This window comes from Oncorhynchus clarkii, chromosome 12, assembly GCF_045791955.1.
Source record: "Oncorhynchus clarkii lewisi isolate Uvic-CL-2024 chromosome 12, UVic_Ocla_1.0, whole genome shotgun sequence".
NCBI lineage: Eukaryota > Metazoa > Chordata > Actinopteri > Salmoniformes > Salmonidae > Oncorhynchus > Oncorhynchus clarkii.
Genome location: NC_092158.1, coordinates 75790154 through 75806662, shown reverse-complemented (window position 1 = coordinate 75806662; position 16509 = coordinate 75790154). Strand labels below are relative to the sequence as shown.

Sequence of the window (16509 nt, the reverse complement as noted above, 5' to 3'; positions counted from 1 at the left end):
GGGCAACTTCACCTCGGAGTGTAGCGAAACCAGTTGACAGGTTGAGATGATGATGAAGCTCTACCCAAGATAAATATGGCGTGACTTACTGAGACAGACAGGTTTGGGGTTTCTTTGCCCCTGCATGTGCCATTTAAGCGCTCAGCTAACAGGTGGATTCATAGATATTGACGTCATACCTGGTGCAGGAAGGATCTGACTCAAGCACAGAATCAGTAACTTAATCTCTAGTAAAGCCACTGGGAAAACAATCAACTTATTTATGTTCCAATGCCAATCTCACCCAACATGAATACACAATAATATGTCATTATTAGTTATTCTGTGTTATTCTGCATGCTGTGTAGGGGGGGACAGGCAAGCACAAGCCATGCCAGAGCAGAGGGGGATCACACATGCATTTATTGCTTCCCAACACCAGGGGGAATGCATGGACTGTGGGCCTTGTTGTGGTGTTTGTGTCATAATCTCTTATTGGGCAGTGGATGACTTGGGTGTTTAGCTTACTTCACAAAGCCACATATAAAGAGTAAGGAGGGTAAAAAAAAATAGAGGACGAGATAGTAAGAGCAGAGATGTATATAGAGAGAGGGCAAACTGTGTTACCTCGGGGTCGACTGGGAAGAGTCTGATATCCTGATTACGGAGAGGGGGCGGAGCCAGGGTTATGAGTGACAGGTTAGAGAAGGGAGTTAGGTGGGTGAAATGAGAGGAAACATAATGGAACCAACCCAATAAGCAGAACCAAGAGAGAGTGTGTGTGTGTGTGTGTGTGTGTGTGTGTGTGTGTGTGTGTGTGTGTGTGTGTGAGAGAGAGAGAAAGTGAGCGAGAGAAAGTGAAGTGAGTGAGTAGAGGGAGTGAGTGAGATGAAGAAAAGAACAGAGAGGCAGAAGTGAGAAGCTGTGGCCAAAAAAGTGTCAGCAAAAGAAAAAAGTGCAACAGCAATGTCAGCAGCAGTAGGAGCAGAGGGAGGGGCCTCACATCCACCATTATAAACATGGTGGAAACAGAGGAGGGAGGTTAGTGGTGCCTGGGGAGGAAGGCATGGCGAAGCCTTGGTGAGCACCAAACCACATAGGGAAGAGATTCAGGCTGTAGTTGACAACATTCTAGGAGTCAATGGCGACTATAGTCCTACCGAGGGGAAACACCAGTATACTAAATAGAACTATAACTGACTAAAGTTGTAGCTAAACCACTGAAGCTAATGTAGAACAATATTGCAAAATTAGAAGACAGTCCTATATACCAGTGTTTTTAAATCTGTGTGTGACTAGTGACCTCTAGTCAGTTCGTACCCATCTTGGCTCCCTTCTTGAGCAGAGCTACCACCACAGAGGTGTTCCTGCAGCCCACGGCCCGGTCCAGAGGTCGCATCCCACTGTAGTCCACATGCTCTATCATCGCCCCGTGGTCCACCAGATACTGCACCTAGAGACAGACGGGCGGGCGGACGGACGGGGAATAAGAGAGGGAAGATGGGAGTTTAAAGGATGAAGAAAATTTGAGGGGGAAAATGAAGAGGAGGAGGAGAGAAAGAACAGAATAGCATTCTACCTTCAGGTACTTATTCCAATCAACAACAGTGAAAACTTTCTCCGTGCTGCACTACCATGGGGAGGTCATCAACGTGGCGACCAGCGACCACTTACCACTTCTGAGTCTCCGTAGAACGAGGCCAGGTCCAGGGGGGTGCGTCCACTCTTATCGGCGTGGGCGGTAGCCGCGCCTCTCTCAACCAGGCAGCGCACCAATGGCATGTGGCCCTTCAGACACGCCCAGCTCAGAGCAGTCAGACCCTCCTTGTCCATCAGGGCCAGAGACGCACCTGCAAGAGGGGGTTAAAGGTCACGTTTTCATGGCAGCCAGGGTCATAACATGGCCACTTGGCAGCTGTTCTGTCCATTACTAAATACTACACATACTTTATGTCTGCTATATGTTGCCCATGTGGAAGTCAAACCTACACTTTGCAGTTGCCTTTGCACTTTTACACTAGGTACTCTGAACCAATGAGATTAGTAGAGTGGGTGGTGGTGATGTTGAGGGTGAACTGAACTCTGACCTTGTGCCAGTAGGAACTCTGCTGTGCTGAGGTGGCCCTCTGAGGAGGTCATCATGAGGGGCGTGCGGCCCTGCTTGTCTGCCATGTTGACGTCAGCTCCATGGTTCAACAGCAGGTCCACTATCTGATGAGCAAGAAACCAAATAGTATGTAGCTAAGTTAGTATTTTTTGTCACCATTGTTCTCTATCATTGCCAGTAGTGTATTTGAATATTTCCAATTTAAGTTGTATGGCTTTGTGACTTGAAATAATGAATGGGTATGAAATTCAAAAAGTGCCCACCCACCTGCCAATGTCCCTGGCGCACAGCGCTGAAGAGAGGCACGATGCCCCGGCGGTTAGGCTGTCCAACCGCTGCCCCTTGTTCCAACAGCAGCCTGCACACATCCAGCTTCCCCCTGCCTGCTGCTGCAGTCAGAGCTACAGTGGGAGAGGGGGAAGCCAGGGTCAGTGTGGGTAAAAGCATTCGACAGACTTTGATACAGTCATACACAAAATAGCACATACCAGTCTCTCCCCAGAGTGTGTCAAAGTTGTTGATCTGTGCTCGCTCCTCCTCCTCCTCATCCTTCTCTGGCAGGTCCAATAGGTAAGAGGCAATCTGTACAGGAGACAACATTCAGACTTAGTGTGTGTACGGTGGGTGTGTGTTTGTGTGTGTGTGTGTGTGTGCACATGCGTGTGTACCTCTGTGTATCCCATGCTGGCTCCTGCTATAAGGGCCTGCTGGACAGCGTGACTCTTGGTGAAGGCTCCTTGGGGCCGTCCGTCAGGGTTCCAGTCACTCTGCATCAGGAACTTGACCACCTGCAGGTGTCCTCGCAGTGCAGCGTGCACCAGCGCACACTGACCGTTCCTGTCCAGGTGGTCCACCTACACACAGGGAGAGAGAGGGTCATTATACACATGCACACACACAGAAGTCACATGCAGACACTGTTCAAAAATACCTATTGGTACATTTTGCCCAGTAGGTTCCAACATGGCTGCCAGAGAGTTATATCGTGTTGTGTAAATGCATCATAATGCTGCTTTAATAAACCTCAATTGCCAAAGTGACAGTATGCACAGTAGTGGTGGTTGGTCCCTGACCTTAGCCTTGCAGGCGCAGAGCGCAGTGACGATGGACAGGTGTCCAGCGGCGGCGGCGTAGCCCAGCGGGGTGAGGCCGCTGTCGGACTCCCCGTCTACGTGCGCTCCGTTCTCCAGCAGCAGGCCGGCTGTCTCCGCGTAGCCCAGGTGGGCGTGGACACACAGCAATGGGGCATTGTTCAGAACCTCAGAACGGTAGTTAACGTTGGCGCCGCCTAGGACCAACAAACGACTCACCTAGAGGGAGGAGTGTCAGACATATAACCAATACACCAAACATGTAATGCAATAGTGCTTTGGTTAGGCCACTGCTGGTGAGAGTGTGTGTCCAGTACCTTGATGTTGGGTGTGTAAAGGTTCCTCAGTGAGGCCAGAGCAGTGGAGAGCCCCTCTGTGCTGTAAGAGACCCAGAGCCCCTGCAGGACTGACGAGGAGACCCCAACCTTCTTACTCAGGCCCTGTGGAGAAGATAACAGTAATATCAACAGCAGTGTTACTGCACAGTGGGTAGAAGCCATTGACCCAGATGTTGGAGGTGTGTTAGCGTGCTGTAGTGATGTGTTGTGTGGTGGTGGTGTGCCGTTACCTTGAAGATGTGTGCTTTGAGGATGTGGTGGCCCAGGTCTATGGTCTGCTGCCGGTTCAGTTTGCCCTCCTGACGTGAGAACCAGAAGGCCAGGAGAGTGTGGCCACTCCTACAGCCAGAGAGAGATGGAGAAGGGAGGAAGAAAAGAGTGAAAGTTGATAAAGATAGATGTAGAGAGAGGGAGAGAAATTAAGAACAGAAAGCTCCACAAATTCCAGCTGTAAATATTGATGTTCCAGGTACACGCTGTCTTTGCAGAGGGTCTGTTGGTTCCTCTCAGTGGACCAGTGTCTCCCTACCTCGGGTCACAGAGGAACTTGGTCTTCTCCCCGTCCTCCCTCCAGATGAGCCACTCCCTGAAGGAGGGGTGTGTGAACATACGTGTTCCGTCCCTCCTCCGCACCAGGAAGGGCGATAGCAGCTCCAGTCTCCCCTGGAAGTCTTCCCAGTCCAGGGCAGGGCCTTGCACGGTGCCAGCGTTCACTGCCCCGTATGCCTGCTCGTCCGTGAGGGGGTGGAGGGAGGCCACGGCCACGTTGAGCAGGGGGAGGGCACGCTCGAAGGACGACTGGGTGGGGAAACGCATGTTGAGCTGCAGGAGGTACACCTCAGCCAGGCTCACCGGCACCACCTGGGGGGAGACATGGAGAAACACCTCGGGTCAGTTTTGTAAGGAAACATCATATGAACTTTTACAGAGAGAGATAAACACACAAACAGGCAGAGTATGGAACACAAGCAAAAACCTTGAGCGACATACAGTATATAGCTCCAAGACTGAGACACAGACTCACCTTGAAGCTGGAGCTCTTGAGCACCAGGTAGCCCTTCTCGATGAGGTCCAGCGTCAGCTTCAGGTAGAGGTAGGAGCCACGGCTCAGGGCCTTAAGGTGGGTGCTCAGCTTGGCGAAGGCTGCGTTGTCCAGGCGCCCGTTGAGAGACACGTTGCTCTGGATCTCAGCACTGCCCTGGATCCGCTGCAGCAGGTAGCCCTGCAGGTTGGGAAGAGAAAGGAGTTCAGCATCATGATAACTCGGTAATACTATCACCATGACTGCTTTTATCACAATAGTTGACGATAATTGTTTTAAATCACGATCGACTACTTTTACTACAATGATTGAGGTTGAAGTGAGAGATGACTATCAGAGAGTAAAGACGTCAGACAGATGGTTTGGTGTAAACCTGAACCCTACCTGCAGGTCCTGGTCTATGGCATCATTCTCCTCCAGGCGGTCAAGAGAGATACGGTGGAACGAAAGGGGATGTGTGATCTCCTGTAGGGAGGTCCTGACGGTGACCACCAGTTTGAGCCAGGGAGGAAAGCGTTCCATGGTCTTACACAGGAAGGAGGTGATGGTGTCGCCGTAGTCCGGCTTGTGGAACTCTGCCTCATTCAGCCCGTCTACCAGAATGATCAGGTCCTCCTCACATGCTATCTTCCTCTCTGATGAACACAAAGACAACAAGGTTGTTTATCAGGACAAGAAGTGGAAATAACTAACTATTAGCTACTGAGATGGGACATTTAGTTGTTTTTTGGAAAACATGAATGGAGTTGGCCCAAACCCTGAGAGGAAATAACAAGTTATCAAATGACCAGCTCCTATGCAGTTCCATAAAACCTTGAACACCCCTGACCTCTGTGCAGGATGTCGAGGGGCTCCAGCACGCCCCTCCTGAAGGCATTGAGGGGGTCCTGGACACAGGAGCGCAGACTGAGGGTGCTCTGCAGGTGGGGCTCCCGCAGAAGCTGCTCCCTGTAGGCCATGAGCTGGGGTGCCCGGCACAGCAGAGCCGCCACGTTGTGGACAAACTCTGGCACCAGGCACGTGTAGGCGTTGTCCGCCTGGCAGTAGTGGTATGCCACCACCTGGGGGCGATAGAGAGTGGAAGTGAGTGGGGTGGGGGAGATTTAAAAAAAATATATGACTTTTATATAGGTAATCCCATTGAAATTGAAAATATAATTTATATTTTATCTTGATATCTCTGATTATCACACTTTATTTTTCCAAAGAGAGAGGTACATTTAACAATCCACAAGCATTTCGCTACACACGCAATAACATCTGCTAAACACGTGTATGTGACCAAAATAATTTGATTTGAAGAGGGCGCAAATCAACCCACACAAATATATTCCGTCTTGAATCCTCAGCAAGTAACAATCAAATAAAACACGAACCAAACAGGCCCAGGTGACATGCCAACTAACCACTATTATCTTTATGACACAAGAGAGTTAACGCAGACTGAAGCACAGCTACAGATTGAGGCTTCATTAAAACAATGTTGAAAAACAATACCATGTTACATTATTCATTGAAGAGTGATGACTGCTGTGTAGCTTGTTGTGACTGTCAGGTTTTTGTCTCAAGTGTGTCAGAGGAGTTGACTGGCACTAAGACCCTGGGGGTGGTGAAATGGTCCAGGATCAGATTATTTTTAACCCCCTTGTTGGATAAGGTTAGGTAGTCTGATCCTAGATCTGTAGTTTAATGTATGGTATAATACTGCGCCGCCTTGGATACAGTGGACTTGGAGTGCTGAGGAAAGCCAGTAGGCTTCAGACTGGCTCCAACTTAAAGCTTCGCTCAGGATTATTTCAGACCAGACTAGAGCGCTTCACTCAGGTCATACACATATTCATAGCCATATGCTTCTGGCCACTGACATCCACAGGGATGTCTGTAGTATTTGTGATGCTTGTGTGTGCTAGTGTTGTGTGTAGTGTGGGTGTGTGTGTGTAAAGTGTGAGTGTAAAGTATGTGTAGAAAGTGTATGTGCGTGGGTCAACCACTGGAGCAGGCTATCATTAAGAATGCATGTGGCCGCTAAGGGGATCTAATGGCTCGGCTGGAACACTGCTCCCTGGGCCTATGCATATTTCATTAGGTCATAGCACAGAGACAGAGGAAACAAGAGAGAGACAGCAAGAGAGAGAGGGGGGGGAGTGAGAGCTTCCCTTTGTTTTTCTGCTGTGTCTGCACAACACCACCAGTCATGAAAATGGAATGGAAAGAGATAGACAGAGAGAAAAAAAAGAGAGACGGAATGAAGAGCCAGATTGGATAGCAGGAGTTGACAGTGGATGGAGGAAGAGGGAGAGAGAGAGTGCTAAGTGAATAAAGGAAGACATTAGCATCAGTGTTGCTAGACAGGATGGGTTAAGGACATAGGGAGAGAGCATGGCGAGAGAAAAGGATGTAGAACGAACGGAATGCAGATAATGGAGAGAATGAGAGAAGAGCGGCAGCTGATAGAGAGAATGAATAATAGAGTGAGAAGGGAGAGGACAAGGCCACAAGGAGGTCAGAGGGCAGAGACAGCCTCTAGACCAGAGACACTGTAGGAAAGAGCTGCTGACACTGAAGAACAAAGGAGCAGATGTGCAGGCTTTGATTTCAGACCAGTATCAACACACCTTCCCCCTTAGCAATGTCTCAATGACCAGTTAATTAGTTGAATCCGGGCCACGTTCAGTAAGGCACACCGTTGTAGAACGTTCAAATAAAAATAGAACATAGTGTAAACCAGACATGTACCTCTGAGCAAGGATTCACCCAGCTGGTCAGGGTGGTATTTAATGGTACTTAAGACTACTGAGATGCAGCCGTGGTGTGGTGGTGTAGTAGTACTGTACCTGTGAGGCGAGCCGCCGTAAAGCCTCCTCCTGGCGTCTCCTCATCTCGGGGGTGCCAGGGCAGCTGCCCCCCAGGGTGCCATGGGAGTGCTGGGGCTGGGTGAGGGGCAGGGTCTCCCCATCTGTGTGAGTGTGTGAGTGAGTGAGTGAGTGAGTGAGTGAGTGAGTGAGTGAGTGAGTGAGTGAAAGAGAGAGAGAGAGAAGTACGTTTATAGATCAAGTTGAGTGCATCTACTGTGTGCATTATTTACACAGACACAAGGATGCTTTTTACACGCATCTTAAGACCCAGTACCAGTGGTATAAAATACTTCAGTATCATTTTTAAGTATTTTTGGGGGGTATCTGTACTTTACTATTTATATTTTGGACAACTTTTACTTACACTACATTCCCCCCCAAAAAGGAATGTACTTTTTACTCCATACAAAAGTACTCATTACATGCCGAGTGCTTCACAGGACAGGAAAATTGTCAAATTCACACGCTTATCAAGAGAACACATGGTCATCCCTATTGTCTCTGATCTGGCAGATTCACTAAACGCAGATGCATAGTTTGTATCCATCTCAGTGATGGAGTGTACCCCTGGCTATCCATACATTATAAAAACAAGAAAATGGTGCCATATGCTTTGCTTAATATTATGAATTTGGTACTTAAGTATATTTGACCAATTCCATTTACTTTTGATACTTAAGTATATTTAGAACCAAATACTTTTACTCAAGTAGTATTTTACTGGGTGACTTTCACCTAAGTAACTTTCTATTAAGGTACTTTTACTCAAGTATGACAATTGGGTACTTTTTCCACCATTGCCCAGTACAACAGGCCCTTCTAGCTGCAGCCAGCATGGATCATTGCCACACACACACACACACACACACACACACACACACACACACACACACACACACACACACACACACACACACACACACACACACACACACACACACACACACACACACACACACACACTCCTGTATGACAGTATAAGCGTACGTTTGGGCGAGGCGTGAGGGCTGTCCGAGGCGATCTGCCTCATGCGGTTGCCGTGGCAGCTGAGTGCCACCAGGCGGGAGATGATGGCAGTCTTGCCGAAGCCCACGTTGCCCACGACAACCACACCTCGATTGGCTGCCGAGTCGTCGCTGTGAAGACGGGCGTCCACTTCCTGGAAGAGCCACTCCCTCCCGGTGAAGAGCGAATCAGCTGTCAGGCTGGGCACCTCGAACAGAAGGGGCTTGAGGGCGATATCCGGGGGGCGGTAGGGGGCAAAGCGTACTGGAGAGAGAGAGGAAGGGGACAGATTACAGGTGAGGGAAAAGACACAGGACTTGATGTGTAGAGTCCACTGCACTGTCATTGTCATTTCCTCAGTGCAACGTCAGCTTGTCACCCATAGAGGGGGATGTTCATCAAAATAACACACACCATGGGTGAACGCCACCATTGGGCTTCATACTAAGAACTACATAATGAAACAGAACTACTAAGTGTATGGGTAGATACTGCCTGTATATAACAAGTACATATGGTTAGCAGAGCGGGGTGCAGGGGAATAGATAACATATTGTAGTAGAGGGATACTGTACTCCTACTAATACAGCACCACTAGTTTAATAAGCACATCATTATAACGTGGCATTAACTGATGTAGAACAGTATAATGCCTTATAATGGGAGAAGAGAAAGAGAGGAGCATCACTTACGTGAGTTAGATTGCCAGGCATGGCTGTAAGCAGAAGCTGAGGCAGAGGACAGAGGAGAGAGACAACGCAAGAGAGGAGAGAGAGACAAAGCATGAGAAAGAGAGAGAGAGAGAGAGAGAGAGAGAGAGAGAGAGAGAGAGAGAGAGAGAGAGAGAGAGAGAGAGAGAGCGAGAGATGGAAGGACAGGGGAAGGGGAGGAGAAAGGGGAAGATGGATGGGAGGGTTGGTGCATCTAGCTAGCAGAGGAGAGGGGATGGTGAGAGGGAGGGAGGGAGCAGGGTGTTGGGGAGCCACACCCAATGTTTCATCCCTGATCCTAGGATGAAGCCTCAGACACATACAAATATCGTTTGAGCATATTTCTTGTTCTTGGAGACCATGTTTTCTGTATATGCCTCAGAGCCGAGGTTGTGAGAGTGTGTGCATCCAGTAGTTCTGTACTGAGGAGTAAGAAAGGCAAAGGTAAGGCGATATCTCTGTATGAGTTTTCATTCCCGGTGTGGTCTGATCTTAGGGAGAAAGTGCAGTGGTAAGCATGATAGTGTGACAGGCAGGGGGCTAAAAATACAGTCAGCGAGAGGGTAGGGAATAGAGAGGGTGGAATAGAGGGAGAGGTATAGAGAATTGGAGAAAGATAGGGTGTGTGTATTTGTGTGTATACATCTGAATATCTGTGTGTGTGTGCGCATGTGCAAGTCTCTTTGTGTGTGTGTTTGTTCAATGTGTGTTCAGTGTGTGTGTCTTTGCTAGTGTGAGTGTGATTTAAGCCTTATAAAGCCTTGGCCATGAGTGATGGGACCTCAGACAGGACCCCTGCAGTGACAGATGAGCCAGGGAGTGGTGAGGAGGAAAGTCAATAACATTGATCTGGGAGGGGAGACGGATTAAGGTGTACCAGGATGTGTGTGTTCGGTGTACCAGGCCCAAAGGGAGGGTTGCATCACCCAATACCAGGCAGTGATAGAGGTTTAGAGGGTGCACCAAGTATGTCTACACAGATATACACTCACTCACAAATCATACTTACTAACATACTGACTTACATGTATACTCAAAGACACACACAATCTCTCTCTCTCAAACACACACACCTTGACAGATTTTGGGCGTGGTCAAGGTAGAATGGGAGTAAATAGGAAGATGAAGCAGATTTAGCACACACTAAAAAATTACCCCTCACAACCACAGTCCCTAAATCACCCTACCTCCACTCCCTGACCCACACCCCAAAATGGCCCCACCCCCATTTCCTCATCCATCAGTATCCCACACTCAGATGCTAAACCTGCCGACTCAGATCCTAAACCTGCCCACTCAGATCCTAAACCTGCCCACTTATTAACCACACCCCCACCAAGAGAGATATGAAGCGTACCTCTAAGGTCATGTCCGGAGCGCCCGGACCCAGAGTTCTGACGGGGCATCCTGAGGGAGGTCCTCAGGGGAGTGTGTCTCTGCTCATCCAGGTAGGCCAGGTCCTCCAGGTGGGCCGAACTCGTGGCTAATGTGTGTGTGTGTGTGTGTGTGTGTGTGTGTGTGTGTGGTTAATGGTTGCAACAGATGAGAGAGAAGAAAGTTAGTCAAACAAAGCCAGGAATCACTGAACCGCCTAAACCTGAATGCTAAATTGCTAATGCTAACGACAGACACCCTTTGAAATAGACAAACATATCAGTTCCATACCTCCCCATTGAGATCCACTACGAACCAGACCCATTTGAAATCCATCTCCAAGCAAACAGAAGTGGTTTAAACTGGTCAGTGTCCAAGACTAATGTGAACTAATGTGTGTAGCTATAGCGTGGTAGAGTGTATGTGTGTGTGAGCCTGTGTGAAAGTGTGCGACCTCATACACATTTCCTTCCTCGGACGACCCCTTTTCCAGATAGTTTGTTTAGTTGTTCCCCTCTCTGTTAACAATATTCCCAAGTCTGGAGCTCTTCCAGTTGTCCCAAAAAACCCTGTCTCTCAATAGGGAGAAAAAGAAGAGTAGGAAGATAATGCAGTGAAGAGTTTTTATCTTTAGGATAAGAGCTTTATGGAGAATGACAGAGATAACCTTGTGCTACAGGAAGGGACTGACAACGCAACTCCTTCCTTCCTGCGAGGAAAAGAGTGTAATCCTGTTTTTTTTAATGGGCTTCAATAAAAACCCTGCATACCCACATACCACAAAGTTGTGAACCACTGGGCTAGCTGGCGCTAACAACAATTAAATGGAGGAAAATAAGTTCTATCCACCACTCACCTAAACTGCAACCCGTGATCTGTTTTACCTATGGCAGGGATCCCTCCCAGACTACTACCTTTCCACTGCAATACAGCTAAAACTGTAGCAGGCATGTGGCGAGTGGGATCTCAGATTTACGGTGGTTTGCGGGGACCTTGGTGTGGGAAAGCAGCTATATTAGACTTAGATTTTAGATTAGTTTATTAGTCACATGCGCTCCAACAGTGCAGGTCAAAAATACAAGTGAATGAAACAATAAGAAAAATAATAATACATGATCCTCTGGGTCTTCCTTTCCTGTGGCGGACCTCATGAGAGCTAGTTTCATCATAGCGCTTGATGTTTTTTGTGACTACACTTGAAGAAATGTTCAAATTTTCCAGATTGACTGACCTTCATGTCTTAAAAGTAATGATGGACTGTCGTTTGGCTTTGCTTATTTGAGCTGTTCTTGTCATAATATGGACTTGGTCTTTTACCAAATATACCTGTATACCACCCCTACCTTGTCACAACACAACTGATTGGCTCAAATGCATTAAGAAGGAAAGAAATTCCACAAATTAACTTAACAAGGCACACATGTTAATTGAAATGCATTCCAGGTGACTGGTTGAGAGAATGCCAAGAGTGTGCAATCTGTCATCAAGGCAAAGGGTGGCTATTTGAAGAATCTCAAATATAAAATATATTTTGATTTGTTTAACACTTTTTTGGTTACTATATGATTCCATACGTGTTATGTCATAGTTTTGATGTCTTCACGCTTATTCTACAATGTAGAAAATAGTAAAAATAAAGAAAAACCCTTGAATGAGTAGGTGTTTCCAATCTTTTGACTGGTACTGTACATATTTAAAATATAATCAATGATAAATGTCCATGGGGGTAGCCACTGCCATAGCTCATAGGGCTTGACGTGGAGCTATGGGGACATTTTCACACTCTACCACATTGCTTAGGTGGAGTTGGGTTTGTGTTTTATGTATTTTTAATAGTCATTGCTATGTGAGATATGTGCTGGGAGAGAGAGAGAGAGTGAGAGAGAGAGAGAAGGAAAGTGGGAGGAAGGCGTGCGTTTCTGCAGAACATAATGTCAAGGCTCATAAGGTAGCCTCTCTGTCAGTTGGAGTAATCTAGTGCATTTGAACCAGGAGATCAGAGTCATTTTGAAAGTGAGCTTGACTACATAGGATGAAAGAGAGCAGACGGAGATGAGAGAGGCAGGAGGTAGAGATGGAGGAGGAGGTGGTTGGAAGAGGAGGGAAAGAGAGAGGAGAGGTGAGGAGAGAAATAGACAAGCTAGAGGGAAAGGGGAGGGAGCGAGGTAGAGGTAAAGAAAGAGAGGATATATGGAGTGAGAGCAGAGAGCTTCTCGTTCAGAGCCCAGAGTGGGTGGCTGCCCCTGCTCTGCTCCTGAGGTGTGTAGAAGGACAGCAGACCAGAACATCCCTACCTACTGCTCCCCATGAGCAATGACCCTCACTGAATCACTCCTCTCCTCTCAGTGGCATGTGTGTGATGATCAAAGCTCTCTATACAGTTATTCAATCTACCATTTCACAATGTCCCCAGTTTACAAGATGCCACAGACTAGGGCTGTATTTATAAGCTGACATACTGTTATATTTGACATGACAGTTGTCCCATTATCACTTCCAGGCTTGCAACTGGACTGAGTTATGTTGGGCAGAACATAATCACAACAATCATCTAACCCTACATGAAGTTTGGTGACATCCAACAGAACACTGTCTCTAATTGGATGAGGAACTGTGGCGGCCTATTGCCCAGCTACAACCACAAAGTCCCGAAGGCCAAAGGATTGTAGGTCATATTATTTCCTATACTCCCACACTAAACAGAGAGAATGCTCTCCCTCGCCCTCCATTTGGCAAATCGGACCATAATTCTATCCTCCTGATTTCCGCTTACAAGCAAAAATTAAAGCAGGAAGCACCAGTGACTTGATCAATAAAAAGTGGTCAGATGAAGCAGATGCTAGGCTACAGGACTGTTTTGCTAGCACAGGCTGGAATATGTTCTGTGATTCCTCAAATGGAATTGAGGAGTACACCACATCAGTCATTGGCTTCATCAATAAGTGCATCGATGACGTCATCCCCACAGTGACCGTACGTCCATACCCCAACCAGAAGCCATGGATTACAGGCAGCATTCACACTGAACTAAAGGCTAGAGCTGCCGCTTTCAAGGAGCGGGACTCTAACCCGGTAGCTTGTAAGAAATCCCGCTAATACAGGACTAAGATCGAATCGTACTACACCGGCTCTGACGCTCATTGGATGTGGCAGGGCTTGCAAACCATTACAGACTACAAGGGAAAGCACAGTCAAGAGCTGCCCAGTGACACAAGCCTACCAGACGAGCTAAAATACTTCTATGCTAGCTTCGAGGCAAATAACACTGAAACATGCATGAGAGCACCAGCTGTTCCGGAAGATTGTATGATCACGCTCTCCACAGCCGATATGAGTAAGACCTTTAAACAGGTCAACATTCACAAGGCCGCAGGACCCAACGGATTACCAAGACGTGTACTGCGAGCATGCACTGACCAACTGGCAAGTATCTTCACTGATATTTTCAATCTCTCCATGTCCGAGTCTGTAATACCAACATCTTAAGCAGACCACCATAGTCCCTGTGCCCAAGAACACTAAGCTAACCTGCCTAAATGACTACCGACCCGTATCACTCACGTCTGCAGCCATGAAGTGCTTTGAAAGGCTGGTCATGGCTCACAACACCATTATCCCAGAAACCCTAGACCCACTCCAATTTGCATACCGCCCTAACAGATCCACAGATGATGCAATGCCTATTGCACTCCACACTGTCCTTTCCCACCTGGACAAAAGGAAAACCTATGTGAGAATGCTATTCATTGACTACAGCTCAGCGTTTAACACCATAGTGCCCTCAAAGCTCATCAATAAGCTAAGAACCCTGGGACTAAACACCTCCCTCTGTAATTGGATCCTGGACTTCCTGACGGGCTGCCCCCAGGTGGTAAGGGTAGGTTACAACACATCCGCCACGCTGATCCTCAACACAGGGGACTCTCAGGGGTGTGTGCTCAGTCCCGTCCTGTATTCCCTGTTCACCCACGACTGCATGGCCAGGCACGACTCCAACACCATCATTAAGTTTGCCGATGACCCAACAGTGGTAGGCCTGATCACCGACCACGACGAGACAGCCTATAGGGAGGTCAGAGACCTGGCCGTGTGGAGCCAGGAAAACAACCTCTCCCTCAACGTGATCAAGACAAAGGAGATTATTGTGGATGACAGGAAAAAGTGGACCGAGCACGCCCCCATTCTCATTGACGGGGCTGCAGTGGAGCAGGTTGAGAGCTTCAAATTTCTTGGTGTCCACCAACAAACTAACTTTAAAAATATATATATATTATTACCTTTATTTAACTACGCAAGTCAGATTAGAACAAATTATTATTTACAATGATGGCCTAGGAACAGTGGGTTAACTGCCTTGTTCAGGGGCAGAACAACAGATTTTTACCTTGTCAGCTCGGGGATTCTATCTAGCAACCTTTCGGTTACTGACCCAATACTCTAACCACTAGGCTACCTGCCTGGTCCAAGCAAACCAAGACAGTCGTGAAGAGGGCAAGACCAAACCTATTCCCCCTCAGGAGAATGAAAATATTTGGCATGGGTCCTCAGATCCTCAAAAGGTTCTACTGCTGCACCATCTTGAGCATCCTGACAGGTTGCATCACTGCCTGGTATGGCAACTGCTCGGCCTCCGACCGCAAGGCACTACAGAGGGTAGCGCATACGGCCCAGTACATCACTGGGGCCAAGCTTCCTGCCATCCAGGACCTCTATACCAGGCGGTGTCAGAGGATGGCCCTATAAATTGCCAAAGACTCCAGCCAACCTATTTATAGACTGTTCTCTCTGCTACCGCATGGAAAGCGGTACCAGAGTGCCAAGTCTAGATCCAAGAGGCTTCTAAACAGCTTCTACCCCCGAGCCATAAAACTCCTGAACATCTAATCAAATGGCCACCCAGAATATTTGCATCCACCCCCCTTTACACCGCTACTACTCTCTGTTGTTATCATCTATGCATAGTCCCTTTAATAATGCTACCTACATGTACATATTACCTCAACTAACCGGTGACCCCGCACATTGACTCTGTACCGGTACCCCCCTGTATATAGTCTTGCTATTGTTATTTTACTGCTGCTCTTTAATTACTTGTTACTTTTATTTCTTATTCTTATTTGTATTTTTTTTTTTTTAACTGCATTGTTGGTTAGGGGCTCGTAAGTAAGCATTTCACTGTAAGGTCTACTACACCTGTTGTATTCGGCGCATGTGACTAATACAATTTGAATACTGCAGTGGTGGACTTGGGGAGCTGCACTCGTTCTCTCCAACATTCACACTTTATCTCGCTCCGCTCCCTCGTTACCAGGGTGCCTCCCTCCTCTCTTTCTTTCTCTCTCTGTGATTCTCTCGCTCCATCTCCCCCTCCGTCTCTCTCCCCAGTCACCAGAGGGACTATGCCCATGGCTTTGATGTTTCAGTGCTGCCTGGGCCAAGCCTCTTCATGCCCAGTTTATCCTCCCTCCTTTTCTTCTCTCTATCCATCTTTCTTAAGCAGACTCCCCTCTCTCTCTACTAAACTAATGTTGCTCATTCCTTCCATCTTACTGTCCTGATGACTGGAATCTATGCCACACATTCTCCCCTTCTCTCCTGTATCTGTTTGACTTTTTTCCTTTTATCAGTGTCCCCCCCTACTGTATATCCATCTGCTGGTAGCCCTTTCTCTCTTTATTCCTCTATCAGTTTGTCTCCCTCTCTATTCCTTTCCCTTTCTCTCTCCCAGCTTTCTTCCCTGACTCTTCAATAAGCTTTGTTTGCACAGTGGCCTCTTAGAGGGCATGTGTCAGAAGTCAAAAGAAAAAGGCCAAACAACGTAAACCCCTGTATGATCGATCCCTTAAACACTGCTAGCCCAGCTCCATTCATCCCACTGGATAGGCCAAGTCAGAGGTGAGGAGCTACAGGCTTTTTAGAACCAGCTTGCTATGCTGCTTTTATATGCCCCGACATAGAGAGGACATTGAAAACACATGTTTGAACACTTTTTTTGAACACACAGGGGA

General features: G+C 47.6%; 1 protein-coding gene across 1 annotated transcript in view; it reads right to left on the bottom strand.

Annotated features, from left to right (window-relative positions):
• The window catches only part of LOC139421307 (protein TANC2-like), a 137978-nt gene that overhangs the window by 6127 nt on the left and 115342 nt on the right, over positions 1-16509 (bottom strand). The window contains exons 8-25 of the mRNA XM_071172057.1: positions 10485-10610; positions 9110-9145; positions 8400-8681; positions 7392-7513; positions 5387-5618; positions 4942-5192; positions 4540-4737; positions 4045-4376; positions 3746-3854; positions 3495-3617; positions 3160-3396; positions 2755-2940; positions 2575-2668; positions 2354-2487; positions 2067-2190; positions 1654-1829; positions 1300-1432; positions 607-636 (exon numbers count right to left, since the gene is read on the bottom strand). Coding sequence (XP_071028158.1) covers positions 607-636; positions 1300-1432; positions 1654-1829; positions 2067-2190; positions 2354-2487; positions 2575-2668; positions 2755-2940; positions 3160-3396; positions 3495-3617; positions 3746-3854; positions 4045-4376; positions 4540-4737; positions 4942-5192; positions 5387-5618; positions 7392-7513; positions 8400-8681; positions 9110-9145; positions 10485-10610 — 2925 coding nt within the window. The remainder of the gene's footprint in view (positions 1-606; positions 637-1299; positions 1433-1653; positions 1830-2066; positions 2191-2353; positions 2488-2574; positions 2669-2754; positions 2941-3159; positions 3397-3494; positions 3618-3745; positions 3855-4044; positions 4377-4539; positions 4738-4941; positions 5193-5386; positions 5619-7391; positions 7514-8399; positions 8682-9109; positions 9146-10484; positions 10611-16509) is intronic.